A 14331-nucleotide genomic window follows, 5' to 3' on the forward strand; every position below is an offset into this window, starting at 1 on the left:
CTTTGTGAGGGGAGAATTAAGAGAAAAAAAAAAACAAATACAAGCAAGCCCCGTTTTTGCCAAAGCTGCCGTCAGCAGTTTTCCGCCGCGGCGAGGAAGCAAAGTCCAAATCGGGTCTAAATTTCAGTCCCCGCTCCATGTTCAATGGTCAGCGGGACCACCCCCCCCCCCCCCCAGTCCCGCCACCAGGGACAGCCCCGGGGGGAACGCGCTGTGCCCGCCCCGTCGGGCGCGATAGCAAGGCCGGGCTGCGCAGGCAGAGGTGAACCTGCCGCGGGACACGGGCAGGTTGCGAGCGCCGCCGAGCACAGCCCGGGACTTGGTGCTGGGCTCTGCGTTGCGCTGGGGGCCGCGGGCGGGTGAACCGCGGGAGGGGGGTAAAGGGAAAAGTCGGGGTGCGAAGGGGACAGCCGGGGGTTCCGGCGTCCCACCGACACGCGGCCCCAAGGACTCCGAGCTGCTGCGCATCCGCGGAGCGGGAAGGCCCAGGGGAGTCAAGCCGGGGGGGCAGAGGAGGGGGCCAGACCGCACACCCCTCCTCGTCCCGCCTGGCCGCAGCGCAGGCAGCGGGGGCAGGAGCCTTGGAAGGGTAGCAGGGAGCTTTTTGAAGATTTGGGGGTAAATATGAAGTGACAAGAGACGGGTCTTTATTGTGAGGGCTCAGCCGCCTGGCGCCAGGGCCCTCTTCAGCCACCGCGGCCCTCAGTTAATCAGCGCAGATCTCCAAACCGACCTCTCCGCGGGGACACCCACCGCGCCCACAGCCCCCCCCCCCGGGCCCTGGCGCGGCGGGACCGGCCCTTAATCCTTCTGCAAACAGCCCCGGAGTGTGTGTGTGTCCCCCTCCTCCTTATCTGCTTCCCCCCCGCCCGGGTAAACAGCCCCTGTGCCCAAGCACAGCCGCGTCTGCCCCCAGCCACGCACCCAACGCGCCCCGACGGAGGGGTTCGGGCCTCCGCCGTGGGTGCGGGGCTGGGAGCAAGACCACCCCCCCTCCAACCCCCTCGCACCAGGTCGTAGCGGCTGCCGGCGGGGCGGGGGATTGGGGGGCGACGGCAGGGAGCGACTCACCCGCGCTGGAGGTCGCCGCTCGGGGCCTCGCCGCCGCCCGCAGCTCTCCGCCGGGCCGCGCTCCCGGCGGCCGCCCCGTCGGCGCTGCGCGGCTCTGCGCGGAGCGGCGGCCGAGGCGCGCCCCACCTCGATCCACTCTCCAGGCTCTGTCGTAAGACGGCAGCCGCCGCGCTCCCCCGGCCACCCCCCCCCTCCCTCCCCGCTCTCCTCCCCTGCTCGCTGCCCCCGCGGACACCGGCGGGGGCCCTCGGCCTCCTTCCCCCCGCCCCCGAGGCTCCGGCCCGGGCGGGCCCGGGCGCAGCTCCCCGCTCCGCCGAGCTGGCTCCGCGTTGTCCCCGCACCGGCGACGGCCGCTCCCCGGCCGCGGCGCAGCCGGGGCTGACCCGGTATGCGGAAAGGAGTCGGGGGTGGGATTTGGAGCACTTTTCTCTGTCATTGGTTAATATTTTATCCTGTTGACATGTTTTCTTACTGCCGAGGCTTCCGACACCTTCTTCTTTTTTTTTTTCCTTCTTTCCTTTTTTTTCCCCTTCTTCCCTTCCTCCCTCCCTCCGCGCCCCCCCCCCCCCCCCCGCGCCCCGGAGCTTGGCCGGAGCTGTCAAAACCACGCCTATGCAGATCCACAATTGGTCTGAAACGCGTAAAATCAGCAATCAAGGGGGCTTGGCTCATTAGCGGGCGGATCAGAGCAGGAAGGACATGTGAGATAGTCACAGTTTTACAGAGATCAGGACAAGATCCAACCGTTTCCACTCCGGCTCCCGGAGCCATGAGCAGCCCTCGCCCCAGCGCCGTCCGCGGAGCGCGGAGCCGAGCCGGCCCCGCCGGGGCGCAGCCAGGGCCCGCGGGGGTGTGAGGGCCCCTGCCCCGCTCCGCGCCGCCCCGCGCAGCCCCGCGCCGGCTTTTGTTTCTATTTTAGTGTTGGGAAGGACTTCACTGGGAGGGCTCTCTCCCTCGCTCGCTCTCCCTCGCTGCAACAACAACAACAAAAAATAAGGACCTACTGTCTCCCCTCCGCAGACCGGGAGTCCCAGGAGCCGGGAACTGCCTCTCTTTTTTTGTTTCTTCTTCTTTTTTTCCCTCCTTCCCCACATCTCGTTCCGCTGGGGTTGGTTTTATTTTATTTTTTTTTCCGGCTTTTTTTCTGTGTGCTTTTTTTTTTCCTTTTTTTTTTTTTTTTTTTGTGTGTGTGTGGTGTTGATTTTTCCTTCCTCTTCCAGAGCCTCGAGCGAGTTCGCTGGGCAGGAGAGGGGAAAAAAAATAACTAAACCAGCAACAAGCAACAACAAAACCCACACACACCTTTTTGTAAAGGGAATCCCTCTTTTTCTCCTGGATTTGTGGATGCACCGATGAGAGATCCAGCCTTCCCAGGGACTGCCATGGCTTACCACCCCTTCCACGCACCCCGGCCGGCCGACTTCCCCATGTCCGCTTTCCTCGCAGCCGCCCAGCCTTCCTTTTTCCCCGCTCTGGCTCTGCCTCCGGCGGCGCTGGCAAAGCCCATGCCGGACCCCGGGCTGGCCGGGGCTGCCGAGGCCGGGCTCCACGTCTCGGCCCTGGGACACCATCACCAAGCCGCCCATCTCCGCTCCCTCAAGAGCCTGGAGCCCGAGGAGGAGGTCGAAGACGACCCCAAAGTCACGCTGGAAGCCAAAGAGCTCTGGGACCAGTTTCACAAGCTGGGCACCGAGATGGTGATCACCAAGTCCGGGAGGTAAGAGACGGCCCCGCGCAGCCCTCCCCGCACCTGCGGGGCCGCGCAGCGCCCTCGCCCCTCCGGTTCATCCCGCGTCCCCCGCTACTGGCCAGATCCGCCCCGATGAATTAGCGCGGGGAGCTTCGGTCCCTGGAGGTTTCGGAAGTATTTAACCCCCCTCCGAGCCCCCCCCCCCCACCCTCCGTTGCTGCTTTCCACAGCGCGGTCCCAAATTAAATTTTGCGCGGTAATTGAGCGCCTGCGAGGCCCCCCCCCCCCCCCCATTTGTTTACGTCGCTTCTCACCGATTCCTTCCATCCTGCCAAACTTTCCCCGCGGCCGGGGTCTTCCCGGCCTTTCCAGCGCCCCCGGTCCCGGGTAGGGCAGCGGCGGGGCCGCCTAGGTCCGGGTGAAGGCAGGGAAACGGGATGCCTCTGAGCCCCTGTTTCCCGGAATGGGATCTTAGAGCTTTCTCCCCGCTTTCTGCCACGGCGGATGCAATAGAGCAGGGTGAGGAGCGTTTGGGACGAGGAAGGGCTGGAAATCCTCTGTGAAGCTGAGCTAAAATATGGTGGTTTCGAAGCGGCAGCCGAGGCCGGGAGGTACGGGGCGGCTCGGTGGGGCCGCGGCAGTCGGGGTCGGCAGCGGGCGGGGGGCACAGCCTTGTACCGCTCTGGGTCTCTCCGCAGGAGGATGTTCCCCCCGTTCAAGGTGCGGGTGAGCGGCCTGGACAAGAAGGCCAAATACATTTTGCTGATGGATATAGTGGCGGCCGACGATTGCCGGTACAAGTTCCACAACTCCCGCTGGATGGTTGCCGGCAAGGCCGACCCGGAGATGCCCAAGCGCATGTACATCCACCCCGACAGCCCGGCCACGGGGGAGCAGTGGATGGCCAAACCTGTTGCCTTTCACAAGCTCAAGCTCACCAACAACATCTCGGACAAGCACGGCTTTGTAAGTGCGGCTGTGGGGCAGAGCAGAGCCCCCCGAGCGGGGACCCTCCGAGCAGGGATCTACCCAGCAGAGACCCTTTGGGTTTTCCCGGTGCCGGGCTGACCGGTCCTGCTCTGCATAGGGCGGCCTTGGAGAACCACTGGGCTTCAGCGGCTTCTTCTCCCGCCGGCAGCGCGCCCGGGGCCCGGCTGGACGTCGGGGCCTTGCCTGGCCCTGTGATGCCCTGGCTGTCCCACTGCCCCCTCGGCCGCTGGTCCTACCCGGCACCGAGGGGTAGCTCCTTGCCTTCCTGGGGACGGGTCCCCAGGGAAAACGGGAATGTTGGGCTAGGGACAGCCTCAGGGTCCCACATCCCGGGTCTCCGCGGCCTGTCCTGCCGCCTTTCCCCGGCCCTCGGGGCTCTGCGGGGAGCGGTATTTGGAAGGGTGCATGTGCGGGGCCGAAGTCGTGCCGGGGGGGTGCAGCGAGGGCAGCCCCGACGGAGCGGAGGGGCTGGGGACGGGCAGGTGCAGCCCAGGATGTCGCTGCCGGCCGAGCCGAGCCGGGCAGAGGAGAGCGGTGCTGAGAGCTGCGGCACCTGCGCTGGGTTTCCGCGGCGGGGAGCAGGGCCGGAGCCGTTGGCTGAAAGCCCCTATTTATTTCCCTATTTATTCGGAAGCCCCTGTTTACTTCCCTATTGGTCATATCTGCAAAACCTAAAGGAGGTAAAACAAAAACTAAAGCCGAAAAAATAAGAACCCGACAAAACAAAGGGAAAGGAAAAAAAAGAGAAGAAAGAAACCGAAGCGTGTTGGCAGTTTGCAGAGAGATCCGCAGAAATCAGGGTCAAAACGCGAGGGGAGCGTGATCCTGCGTGAATGCACGGGGCTGGGAGGGGAAATCACAGCGCATAAGCCAGCGGTCTCAGGCCTCTGGACAAGCATTTCGGGCGATAAAGGGAAAGCTCATCGTGCAGCGCTGGTGGTACGGGAATTAGCGGGGGCCAGAGCCCGGAACTGCGGGACAGCCGCGGGACAGCCGCGGGACTCGGTGCTCAGGTGCGGAGCGCAGCGCGGCAGCTCCCGGCGTAACTTTTTGCTCTCGTTTTATGTGTTGTTTTTTCCCCTCTCTCTTTTTATTTCTCCTCTATTCTTTTTCTCTCTGAAGGCAGGAAACGGCGTTTTGTTAAATAATACATTGCGAGGTTATTTATAGGCAGCAAGGTAAATCGATAAATGGGGAGTCTAAAAAAATATCTTTATATATATATATATATACATATACTAGGGACAAACTAGTTTGATTCAGCGTTTTGAACGGTTCGCCTCCTTCAATTAAAGATCTTTTTTGTGTCTGTCGTTGCCCAAAATCCGGACTGTGTTAAATCTGGGAAATGAGGGTTTAGCCAGTGCCCATATGGTCAGAGAAGGATGATTTTTTTTTTAAAGGAATGCGGATTTGCGGTCCTGAATGAGACTTTTTGCACCATTTTCATGATAAATCAAGCCTAGATGATATCAATATAGTAGAGATCTGACAGTTCATCAGCAGGTGATTATTGCTGGCGTTAAAAAGGGGGGGATTTTTCTTTTATTGCCTTCTAAACTGAAATGAAGTGATAATTATTTAGCCATTTGGCCGACGTTATTTGATAATAATTACTCCAGCTTTTGCCATTCCCCTACCGATTCCGGGCGGTGAATGCTGCATTTCAGCCCGACCACAGAAGGTTGGGGAATTATTTAATCGCTGTATGGCAGAAAAACGTTGCCGATGCTGGCAGCAAGGGGCAGAGGGTCGGAGCAGCCCCGGGAGCTGCTCGGGGGTGGGGGGTTCAGCCGCTTCCGAAAATCCTCAGCCAAATCGCGATGAATTCTGTTAAAATAAATAAATAACATGAGAAAGGAGAAGGAGATGGAGGGGTAGAGAGTGGCTTTGAGTGCTGGCGGTGCTTTCAGGCACCTGGTTGCGGGAAAAAAGCATGTCTGTTCCTTCTGCAGCGTTGCTTCGAGACATAAATTTAACATGGCTCATGGTGAAACGCTCCTTTCACGTCTCAGGCGCTGGCTGGGGCTGGCACGGGTTTCTGCGCCTCCGACACAAATCGAGAGGCTTTTTAACGATATTTTTTTTTTGTGGTGGTGAGGTCGAGTATTTTTTTTAGGTTTTTTTTTTGTTTGTTTGTTTTAAGGACGGAAATATGAAAAGCGGCGAGAAATGTGTTGAAAACTCGCCTCGTGTTTGCGGGGGTGTAATAAAACGGGGAGATCCTTTTTGGTGCTTTATTGCTGTGCTTAACACCCGCAAGGATGCTGCTGTGCCTGCCTTCCCCTGACCTCCTTATTTGGGGGCATATCATGCAATGGCATAAACAAAAGAAGAAATCTCCCTCTTTGGCATTCCCCGGCATTCCTTCCTCGGGCTGAATTTGTGAATATTTGTGAATTTTTTTTTTTTTTGGTTGTTTTCGGGAGAAAAGGGTTTTTGGGGGGAGGTAGCTCGATGTGGACCGCAAGGCTGACGGCAGCTGCGGGCTGTGCTCTCTCGCTCCCCCCAGACCATCCTGAACTCCATGCACAAGTACCAGCCCAGGTTCCACATAGTTCGGGCCAACGACATCCTCAAGCTGCCCTACAGCACGTTCCGCACCTACGTGTTCCCCGAGACCGACTTCATCGCTGTCACCGCTTACCAGAATGACAAGGTACAACCGGGCAGCCCCTGCCCTTTCCCTGCCCTCCCCTCCTGCTCTGGCTTTGGCCATGTGCCCATTTGCTTTCCCCTCCACCTACCCCTGCTCCCACCCCTCTCCTATCCTTTACCCCTTATTAGGGTGTATTTGTGTGTGTGCACAGAGGACATTTTGGAGGAGAGTGGCCAAAAGACATCAACAGGAGAAAGGTTAAACCCCAAGCTCTGCAAGCAGGAGGCACCTTTCCTACTACTACTGTTATTATTACTACTGCCAATATGATTGCTATTAGTATTTCTGTTAATACTATTTCTAATTTCCTCCTGGACCTTGTTGCACCTTTTCTGGGCTGTGAGAGTCGTTGGTGCAGGCCCGGGCAGCACCGCGGCCTGGGCAGCCTCATGGAGAAGGTGCCCTGGGCTCGGGAGAAGCCAAAAAAATGGAGCCAGATAAGCTAATTTTAGTTGCTTTCGTGATTTAGCAAGTGTTGCCCTGTGAGCAGCGCAGCCAGGAGAGCTCGGTGGGGAGTGGAGGGCCTCTGCCAGCCCCTCCAAGGGTTGTGTGTGTGTGTGTTTTAACCCAAAAGCTGACCCCCACCTCCACCCCTGGCTGCTGATGCTAATTGACAGCTCTGTCTGAGGGTCCTGGTGGGCTTGTTTCCCTCGTAAAGTTTATGGCGAAGAGTCACAATCGATTAAAGAGCACTTTGTCTGCTTGCCCGCCGCAAGCTGCGCGGGGCAGCCGCCGGCCGGTGGGCCCCGTCGGGCGGGGGATGCTGCAGGTCCGGGCGGCCGGCTGGGGGGAGCGGCTGGGCCGGGCCCTTTTCCAGCGCCCCTCTTGGGGCCGTATTTCAGAGCCATGCATTATTGAGCACCCTAATGTCGCCGGCCCCAGAAGCCCGTGGCGGGGAGGGATAAGAATAGCTTTTACCCAGCGCCGCGCGGCTCAGTCGCCATCTTCTCTCCGGGGGGCCGTGAAAAATAACTTCCTATCATTAAGATCCTATTAATAATTCAAGCCCAAACCTCAGCATCATTTTTAATAAAGCATGCGGTGTGTTAAAGCGGGGCCGCAGCGCGTTTCGCAACCTGCGCAGCGCATCCCGGGCTCCCCGACGGCGGCGGGGGGTGTGGGGGACAGGCAGAGCTTCACACCACTCCCTGTCTCCATCTTCCCCCCTCCCGCAGATCACTCAGCTGAAAATCGATAACAACCCCTTCGCCAAGGGCTTTCGGGACACGGGCAATGGCCGGCGGGAGAAGAGGTAAGGGGTGTCCCCCGTCCTTCCCCACTCCGCACCCGCGGAGGGCCGGGCGGTGCCCAACTGCCCCTCTTTCTGCAGGAAGCAGCTCTCGCTGCCGTCCCTGCGGATGTATGAGGAGCCCTGCAAGCCCGACCGCGACGGCGGCGAGTCGGATGCCTCATCCTGTGAGCCCGCGGCCGTGCGCGATGCCCTCCACTCGCCCGTGGGTGCCCTCCCCAGCCCCCTGCGCCTCAAGGGCAACAGCAGAGGTAAAGGAGGAGACGCAGTCCTCAAATTTCCCTAAACTTCGGGTTTCCATTCCTTTGATCGGTGCCAGTTACTCAGGAGCAGTGAGGCAAACCACCGGGGAAGAAGAAATGAGGACGGGCATGAAGGAGCCCAAGGGTTGACAGAACAAGAGCAGAGCAAAGGCTAGTGGGGTGCAGCAGTGTCCTGTTATAGCCATGGGATAAACAAAAAGAAACTGTAAGGGGCAGACCCTGGGCTTGACACGTCTGCCTGGCTCCTCACTGGTCCTGTCATGGCTATATTACACTCCCCTGGAAAAAAAAAAAAAGGAAAAAAAGAAAAAAAGAAAGAACACATTTGAAAGGGGGAAAAAAATGTTGTAACCCCAAGACTTCAAGCTAGTAAATGAAAACAAACTACCCGTTCCCACGTTGCAGTGTTTAGATGCAGGGTTTTGTCTCGCCGCACTATCAATCTGCTCTTTAAACTTTCCTCCAGCCCGATTCCCTGCAAACCTTCATCAAAACTGCAACCCCCCCGAGGTGGTGGGAGGGTTTATTACACCCCTCTCCTCTTTCAAAGGCTTCCCCGAATATTCGCCCCAGCCTGCAGAGCTTCACCTAACCCGCACCAAAACGTTTTCTTCGTTTAGCAGGAGGTGATCAGGCAGGGGCTCTGTTCCCCTCGCCATCTCCTCGCCTCTCGTCCCCCTTCCTCCTCTGGGAGCTCGATGGGGCTCTCTAAATTAAACCCCTTTTTGGGAAAGTCTGCAGCATGCCTCTTGCCTGAAAACCACCTCTTCAACCTGCCCGTTTGGAATAAATCCACGGCGTGCTGTTGATCAGCTCCATGTAATTAAATATATACAGGACCATTTCCTCCAGCGCTGTCCACCCGCCTGCGCTCTCTTCATCCCCTGCTCTGCAGCCCGCTTTGAGTTTGCATCTAACGAGAGCGATGCTGTAATAGATTTTGGTCCTCCATCAAACATGTTTTTCCTGTTTGGCAGAGCAACAGACCTGCTGTTGTTAATCCCCTTTCCCCAGAGCGACCGTGGCACGAGGGCCCATTTCTGCCCCTGAAATGATTTTCTCCCATTAATAACGATCGGAGCTTTGCCGCCGCAGTCTCTCCCTGACGCCAGGGCTCTCACGAGTGACACACTCCTTGCCTCCCCTGGGTGCTTCTGATCTGACCCTTTGCCCCTCCATCCCCTTGCAGAGGATAAGCCAGGGGCTGACAGTGACGCAGAGGTGGAGAAGGCACCCGAGGAGCGGCCGGCAGCAGCGGTCAGCCCCAGTGGGGAGGACGCGACGCCCCGTGGCAGCCCCCGGTGCCCAGAGGAGCGGAGCAAGGAGAGACACAGCCCGGAGAAGGTCAAGGATGGTGCATCCCCCCGGGAATGCCCTGGTGAGGGCCTGTTTGGCACGCGAGGCCTGGAAAAGGATAAGGTGGAAGGACGGAGGAAAGAGCCAGACCCGGGCAAGAAGGACATGGAGGGCAGTGGGCTAGGCAAGGAGGCCTTTGCCCCGCTGATGGTGCACACGGACAGCCCCCCACACCTGAGTGCTGGGCACTTGCAGAGTCTGGCACTCTCTGGCCTCCATGGGCAGCAGTTCTTCAGCCCTCTGGGTGCCGGGCAGCCCCTCTTCATCCACCCAGGACAGTTCGCCATGGCTCCCGGCGCCTTCTCTGCCATGGGCATGGGACACTTGCTGGCCTCGGTGACCGGTGGGGGAAGCCTAGAGAATGGAGCCCTCTCATCTGCCCCGGGCACGGCAGGGACAGCCAGCCCCTTCCCTTTCCACCTCTCCCAGCACATGCTGGCCTCTCAGGTAAGACCCTGTGCTCATCCCGTGACCCCACTGCCCAGCTGGGCCCTGAGCCCTCCTCTCCATGTCCTTCCCTAAAGCTCCCTGAAGGAGGCTCTCTGGGGGCACAGGTCCCAAGGTGGGGGGATATGCAGGGGGGAGCAATAAAAGTGCAAATAAGGAGCTGCTGGTACCTCCAGCATTCCCAGTGCCCTCTGCAGCCCCTGGGGACAAGGGGGTGAGGCTCCCCAAGACCTTTGACATGCTGCCTGATGCAGCAAGGGCAGGATGTGGGGGACATTTTGAAGGTTGGCCTCAGGGCTGATTTGAGGAGGAATCTTGTAAGTTGTTTGGGTTTTTTTTGTAGCTGATCCTGTTCCCCCATAAACAGGGGCAGAGTCAGGATCATAGCCCTACCTGACCTGGCTGTCCCCATCCAGCAGCATCCCCATATCCCTGTCAGCCCCCAAATGGCTCCTGCAATGCCTGCGCTTGTGTTGCCTTTCCCATCGCCTATGATGAAATTCATAAAGATGTCTTTGAACTCCCCTAATTTCTCAATCCTACTTAGCAATGTGTTTTAGTCTGGTTAAAGGTTAGTGATGCTGCACAGACTAGAACACACAGTATACACGGAGGGGACAGAGCAGGGATGGGGCATGTCCCAGAGAGGGGGTTTGTGCCGGGCAGCACCAGCCCAGATCACTATACAGGACTGTACTCAGTCCCTTGTCCTGTCTCACAGGGATATCCCCACACTGTGGTTTTAGGATGACTTTCTTGGGGGAACATAGCCGGGGGGCCAGGCAGGAGGGAGGATGCAGTGGAGCATCAGCATGGCTCTCACCCCTCTCTGTCTCTCTCTTTCTCTCCAGGGAATCCCGATGCCCACCTTCGGCGGACTCTTTCCCTACCCCTACACCTACATGGCAGCAGCCGCGGCGGCTGCCTCGGCCATGCCAGCCACCAGCGCAGCGGCCGCCGGGCCGCTCTCCCGCAATCCCTTCCTGGGCAGCAGCCGTCCCCGCCTGCGCTTCAGCCCCTACCAGCTCCCGGTCACCATCCCGCCCAGCACCAACCTGCTGACCACCGGCCTGCCCACCAGCCTCAACCCCGGCTCCGAGGGCTCCAAGGCCAGCAGCAGCCGCGAATCCAGCCCGCTCCCCGACGTGCCCCTGCACAAGGGGGGCAGCCAGCGCCCCACTGCCTCCCCCAAGGGCTCCCTGAAGGAGTCCCTCAACGAACTGCAAAACATCCAGAGACTGGTGAGCGGGCTGGAGAGCCAGCGGGAGCTGTCACCCGGCAGGGAGTCCCCCAAGTGACCGACGGGGCGGGCAGCGAGCCCTCCGGCGGGGCGGAGAAGCACTGGTATTTTGTACAGCACAGTATAAATATTTATTGCAGAGCAAGGGGTGGGGGACGGACCGGGAAGCGAGGTGCTGGAGCAGAGGGATGGAGCCCCGCCGGCCGAGCAGACCCACCACCCCAGAGGCAGGAGTGAGAGGTGGGAGCGCAAGGCTCGTCCGTCCCTCCAGCTGCGGGGCTGGGAGCGGCTCCCCGACTCCAGCATGGCCATGGAGCCCCCCCGACCCCTCTGCTGCCCCGCTCTGGGCACTGGGCAGCTCTGGGGGTGCAACGAGACCACACAAAGCCTCCTGACGGATGGGGCAGCCCCGACCCCCAGCCCCAGCGCTGGTCCCGGGGAGATGTGCGGGGCCAAAACCTCATCTGTGCAAGGGGGGTGGGCGTGGGGAGGGGGAGGGAGGAAAAAAGAACTAAAAAAAGGAAAAAAAAGAAATAAGAACCGAACCATGGGATACAAACCGCCTCGGCAGCCGCCGCCACGCAGAGCGGGTCCGGCGGGGGGAGCCCCGTGGGTACCAGGGCAGATATTTATGAAATAAATGGTAATTTGTGTAAATAAGCTATAAGGATCCCAGAATATGCAAATTGGTATTAATTTATTCAGAGTTGTACATTGGTATGTACATAATATTTAGAGTTTAACTCATCGCATTTAAGGTTTTTTTTTTGTTTTGGTTTGTTTTCTTTTTTGTTTTTTTTTTTTTGTTTTTTTTTCATTTTACATGAACATATATATTGTAAATGAAAACTATTTAGCTCTTTGTGATTGAAGGAGATACCGGTTTCTTGAACTGTGTTTTAAGATATTGTTTATCCCGCCTGTTCTCTAGGACAATCATGTGCCACCGGTAAAACAATTGTTGGAGTCATTGAAACTAAGGGTTCAATTCTTTAACGGACTTTTGCAAGGAAAATAAAACAGCAACGACAGCAAAGATCGAATCCAAAATGTAACGCAAATATCGCTGCAGTGCGGGGTAGAGAGAATGCAGGAATAAACCTCAGGTTTTTATTTTTCACTCCAAGAACAAAAAAAAAAAAAAGAAAAAAAAAGTATAATAAATTTAAATATCACAGGACTGTGCTCTATATTTGTTTTAAAATAAAAAGATACATGATTCGCAACGTGCTGGTTACTCGGGTGTCTGTCTGTTCAGTTTGGATGAATTCTCACATCTTTCAATAAAAAAAAACCCTACTCGGAGAAGTCCTGCCGGCTCCCGCTTGTTTCATTCCCGTCGCCACCCCGCGGCCGCAGCGCCCCGTCGGGGCCGCCGCTCCTCCGCAGGTGCGCAGCGCTGCGCGGGCTGCCCGGCACCGCCGTGGGGCTAATGGGGAAAGATGAAAACAGTCCGAGGTGCGCGGCCGCCAGCGCCGGCGGAGACCTCCGCGGGGGTCCCCGGGGAAAGGGAAACGTCGCCGGCTCTTCCCGTCAGGGGATTCTGCCCTCAGGGCCTCTGCCCTCCCCAGGACCCCCCCCTGCCCGGGCAGAACCCGGCAAGTACGCGGGAGAGGCGCGAAGTTGTCCGCGGGTGCGCTGATGGATAGGATGGATCTGTCCGCACCATCCTCTGGGGGCAGCGGGACTGCCGCGGATGCGTGCCAGGGCCGCCCCGGGAGGGCAGGGCCCGGCCAAGCCGGTAGAGTCCTGCCGTGCTACGGTGACGAGCACTGGTACCGGCGAAACGGGAAAGGCTCCGGCACATCAGTTCCAGCCAAGATCGGGGTGCGCCGGTCACACCAGCCCCAGTGGGGAAGGGATGAAGCGGGCAGAGCGGCACCGTCGGGGATGGGGCTGCCTCGGCGCCGGGGGTCCCTACGTTTCCCCCCCCCCCCCCCCCCCCGCTGCCGGAGCCGCTCGGGGCGTTGCGGGGCGCGGCCGTGGAGGACGCAAACGGCCCTTTTCCTCACCAATTACCCTTCTCCCGTTCCCGGGAAGATTTATGATCCCAACTGCGGGCGGCGGCAGGGGGCCCGTCCCCCTCGGGCGCGGAGGCGCAGCGCCGGGCGTAGGTCGCCCTCTGCTGGTGCCGCCGCGCACCCGCCTCCCCCGCGCCTCGACGGCGCGGGTCGTGCGCGGCAGCGGCTCCTCCTTGGCCTCCCCGGAACTCCCATCCCAGCGCTCCCGGGGGGACTGCAGGCAGGGAAGGGGCTGCGGACCCCTCCCTTAGCAGTGTATGAGGGGAGATGCTGGGGCTGCGTTCCCCGGAGGCAGGAGAGGAGAAGTGGTGCTGCATGGAGAGCAGTGGGGCTGTTTCTACCTGTGAGGAAGACCGGCAGTGTGGGAACGGCTTCACGAGGAGGAGGGAAGTGTAGTTACTAAAATTAAGCTTTCAGGATTATTCTGTATAAGCATCACTCAGGATGAGTAACAATTTAATGGGCTCTGGTTTTAGAGGGGGGAGGGAATGGTGTGTGCCAGTGCGGGGGCTCCCCTGGCCCTTTCGCCTGGCCCAGTGCAGCCTAAACCCAATCATGCTGGGTTTAGGCTACACTGTCTAATCACAGCAGGGAGATGGCTCAACGCAGCCAGCAGCAGGGAAGCCTGGTGGGAGGGTCAGTGAAGGTTTAAACATCACCTCCTCCTCAATGGCTGAACACTGGGGCCTAAAGGGCACCCCAACCTGCCCTCTGAGCATGAAGCCACTCTTCCCTGGGGAGGGAAAACCTCTCCCTGCAGACTGTGGGCTCATGACTGTGACCTTGAGGGACAGTGTGGGAGGCAGGGAGCAGGGCCTGGCCCCCCAGCCAAGCAGTATGGGCAGCAGAGCATTCTGTCAGGAGCTGAGCTGCTCCAGGCCTGCCATGGCCAAACCCAGTCTCTGAGAAACCCTGTTCAAACAGCCTAAGGAACAGCGACTGATTAGTCATGCACTGCGCTGGGATTATTTTCCTCAGCTATGAAAAGACACTAGGAGGCCCTGCGGGGGCACACCCGGCACAGTCCCCCCCTCCCATGGCTCTGCTGCTCTGCACCCTTCAGAGCACCCGATGAAACCCTGCTTGGCCGTGCCATGTGCTGTGGTCACTGTAGAGTCATGAGAATGAAGTGCTGGGTGCTCCACTGACCTCTGGCTGATGGAAGGTGTTTCACCAGTGAGTAGCACTGGTGCCGTGTCACTAGCACAGCGAAATCCCACAGCTGAGGATTTCACTAGGGCTAGTGGTGGCTTTGGAATTTCTTCAGCTAAATGGACAGGGTGCTTGGCTAGACACTAAAAATAGCTTCTTACCCCGAGGGTTTTGTGGGCCTGGTAGACAAACC

General features: G+C 58.9%; 1 protein-coding gene across 2 annotated transcripts; it reads left to right on the forward strand.

Annotated features, from left to right (window-relative positions):
* Nucleotides 1-1737: 1737 nt before the first annotated feature.
* On the forward strand, nucleotides 1738-12129 carry TBX2 (T-box transcription factor 2). 2 transcript variants are annotated; one of them, XM_062617129.1, is made up of 8 exons: nucleotides 1738-2179; nucleotides 2292-2788; nucleotides 3460-3727; nucleotides 6264-6410; nucleotides 7586-7662; nucleotides 7741-7910; nucleotides 9112-9725; nucleotides 10577-12129. In XM_062617129.1, the coding sequence occupies exons 2-8, from the start codon at nucleotides 2424-2426 to the stop codon at nucleotides 11021-11023; spliced, it is 2088 nt and encodes a 695-aa protein (XP_062473113.1). In that variant the 5' UTR covers nucleotides 1738-2179; nucleotides 2292-2423; the 3' UTR covers nucleotides 11024-12129. The 2 variants fall into 2 exon arrangements, with proteins under 2 accessions (XP_062473113.1, XP_062473112.1); XM_062617128.1 differs by having other exon boundaries at nucleotides 1738-2788.
* Nucleotides 12130-14331: the final 2202 nt, after the last annotated feature.

The sequence above is a fragment of the Pezoporus occidentalis genome, unplaced genomic scaffold (assembly GCF_034315485.1).
Source record: "Pezoporus occidentalis ecotype Australia unplaced genomic scaffold, CSIRO_AGI_Poc_V1 ctg192, whole genome shotgun sequence".
Lineage (NCBI taxonomy): Eukaryota > Metazoa > Chordata > Aves > Psittaciformes > Psittacidae > Pezoporus > Pezoporus occidentalis.

What these genes read in the sequence shown, in the direction of transcription:
- TBX2 (XM_062617128.1), top strand. Translation starts at nt 2,424, where the DNA reads ATGAGAGATCCAGCCTTCCCAGGGACTGCCATGGCTTACCACCCCTTC. An exon ending in CCGCTTACCAGAATGACAAG is followed by an intron (nt 6,411 to 7,585) that starts GTACAACCGGGC and finishes CCCCTCCCGCAG; the next exon opens with ATCACTCAGCTGAAAATCGA. An exon ending in AGCACATGCTGGCCTCTCAG is followed by an intron (nt 9,726 to 10,576) that starts GTAAGACCCTGT and finishes CTTTCTCTCCAG; the next exon opens with GGAATCCCGATGCCCACCTT.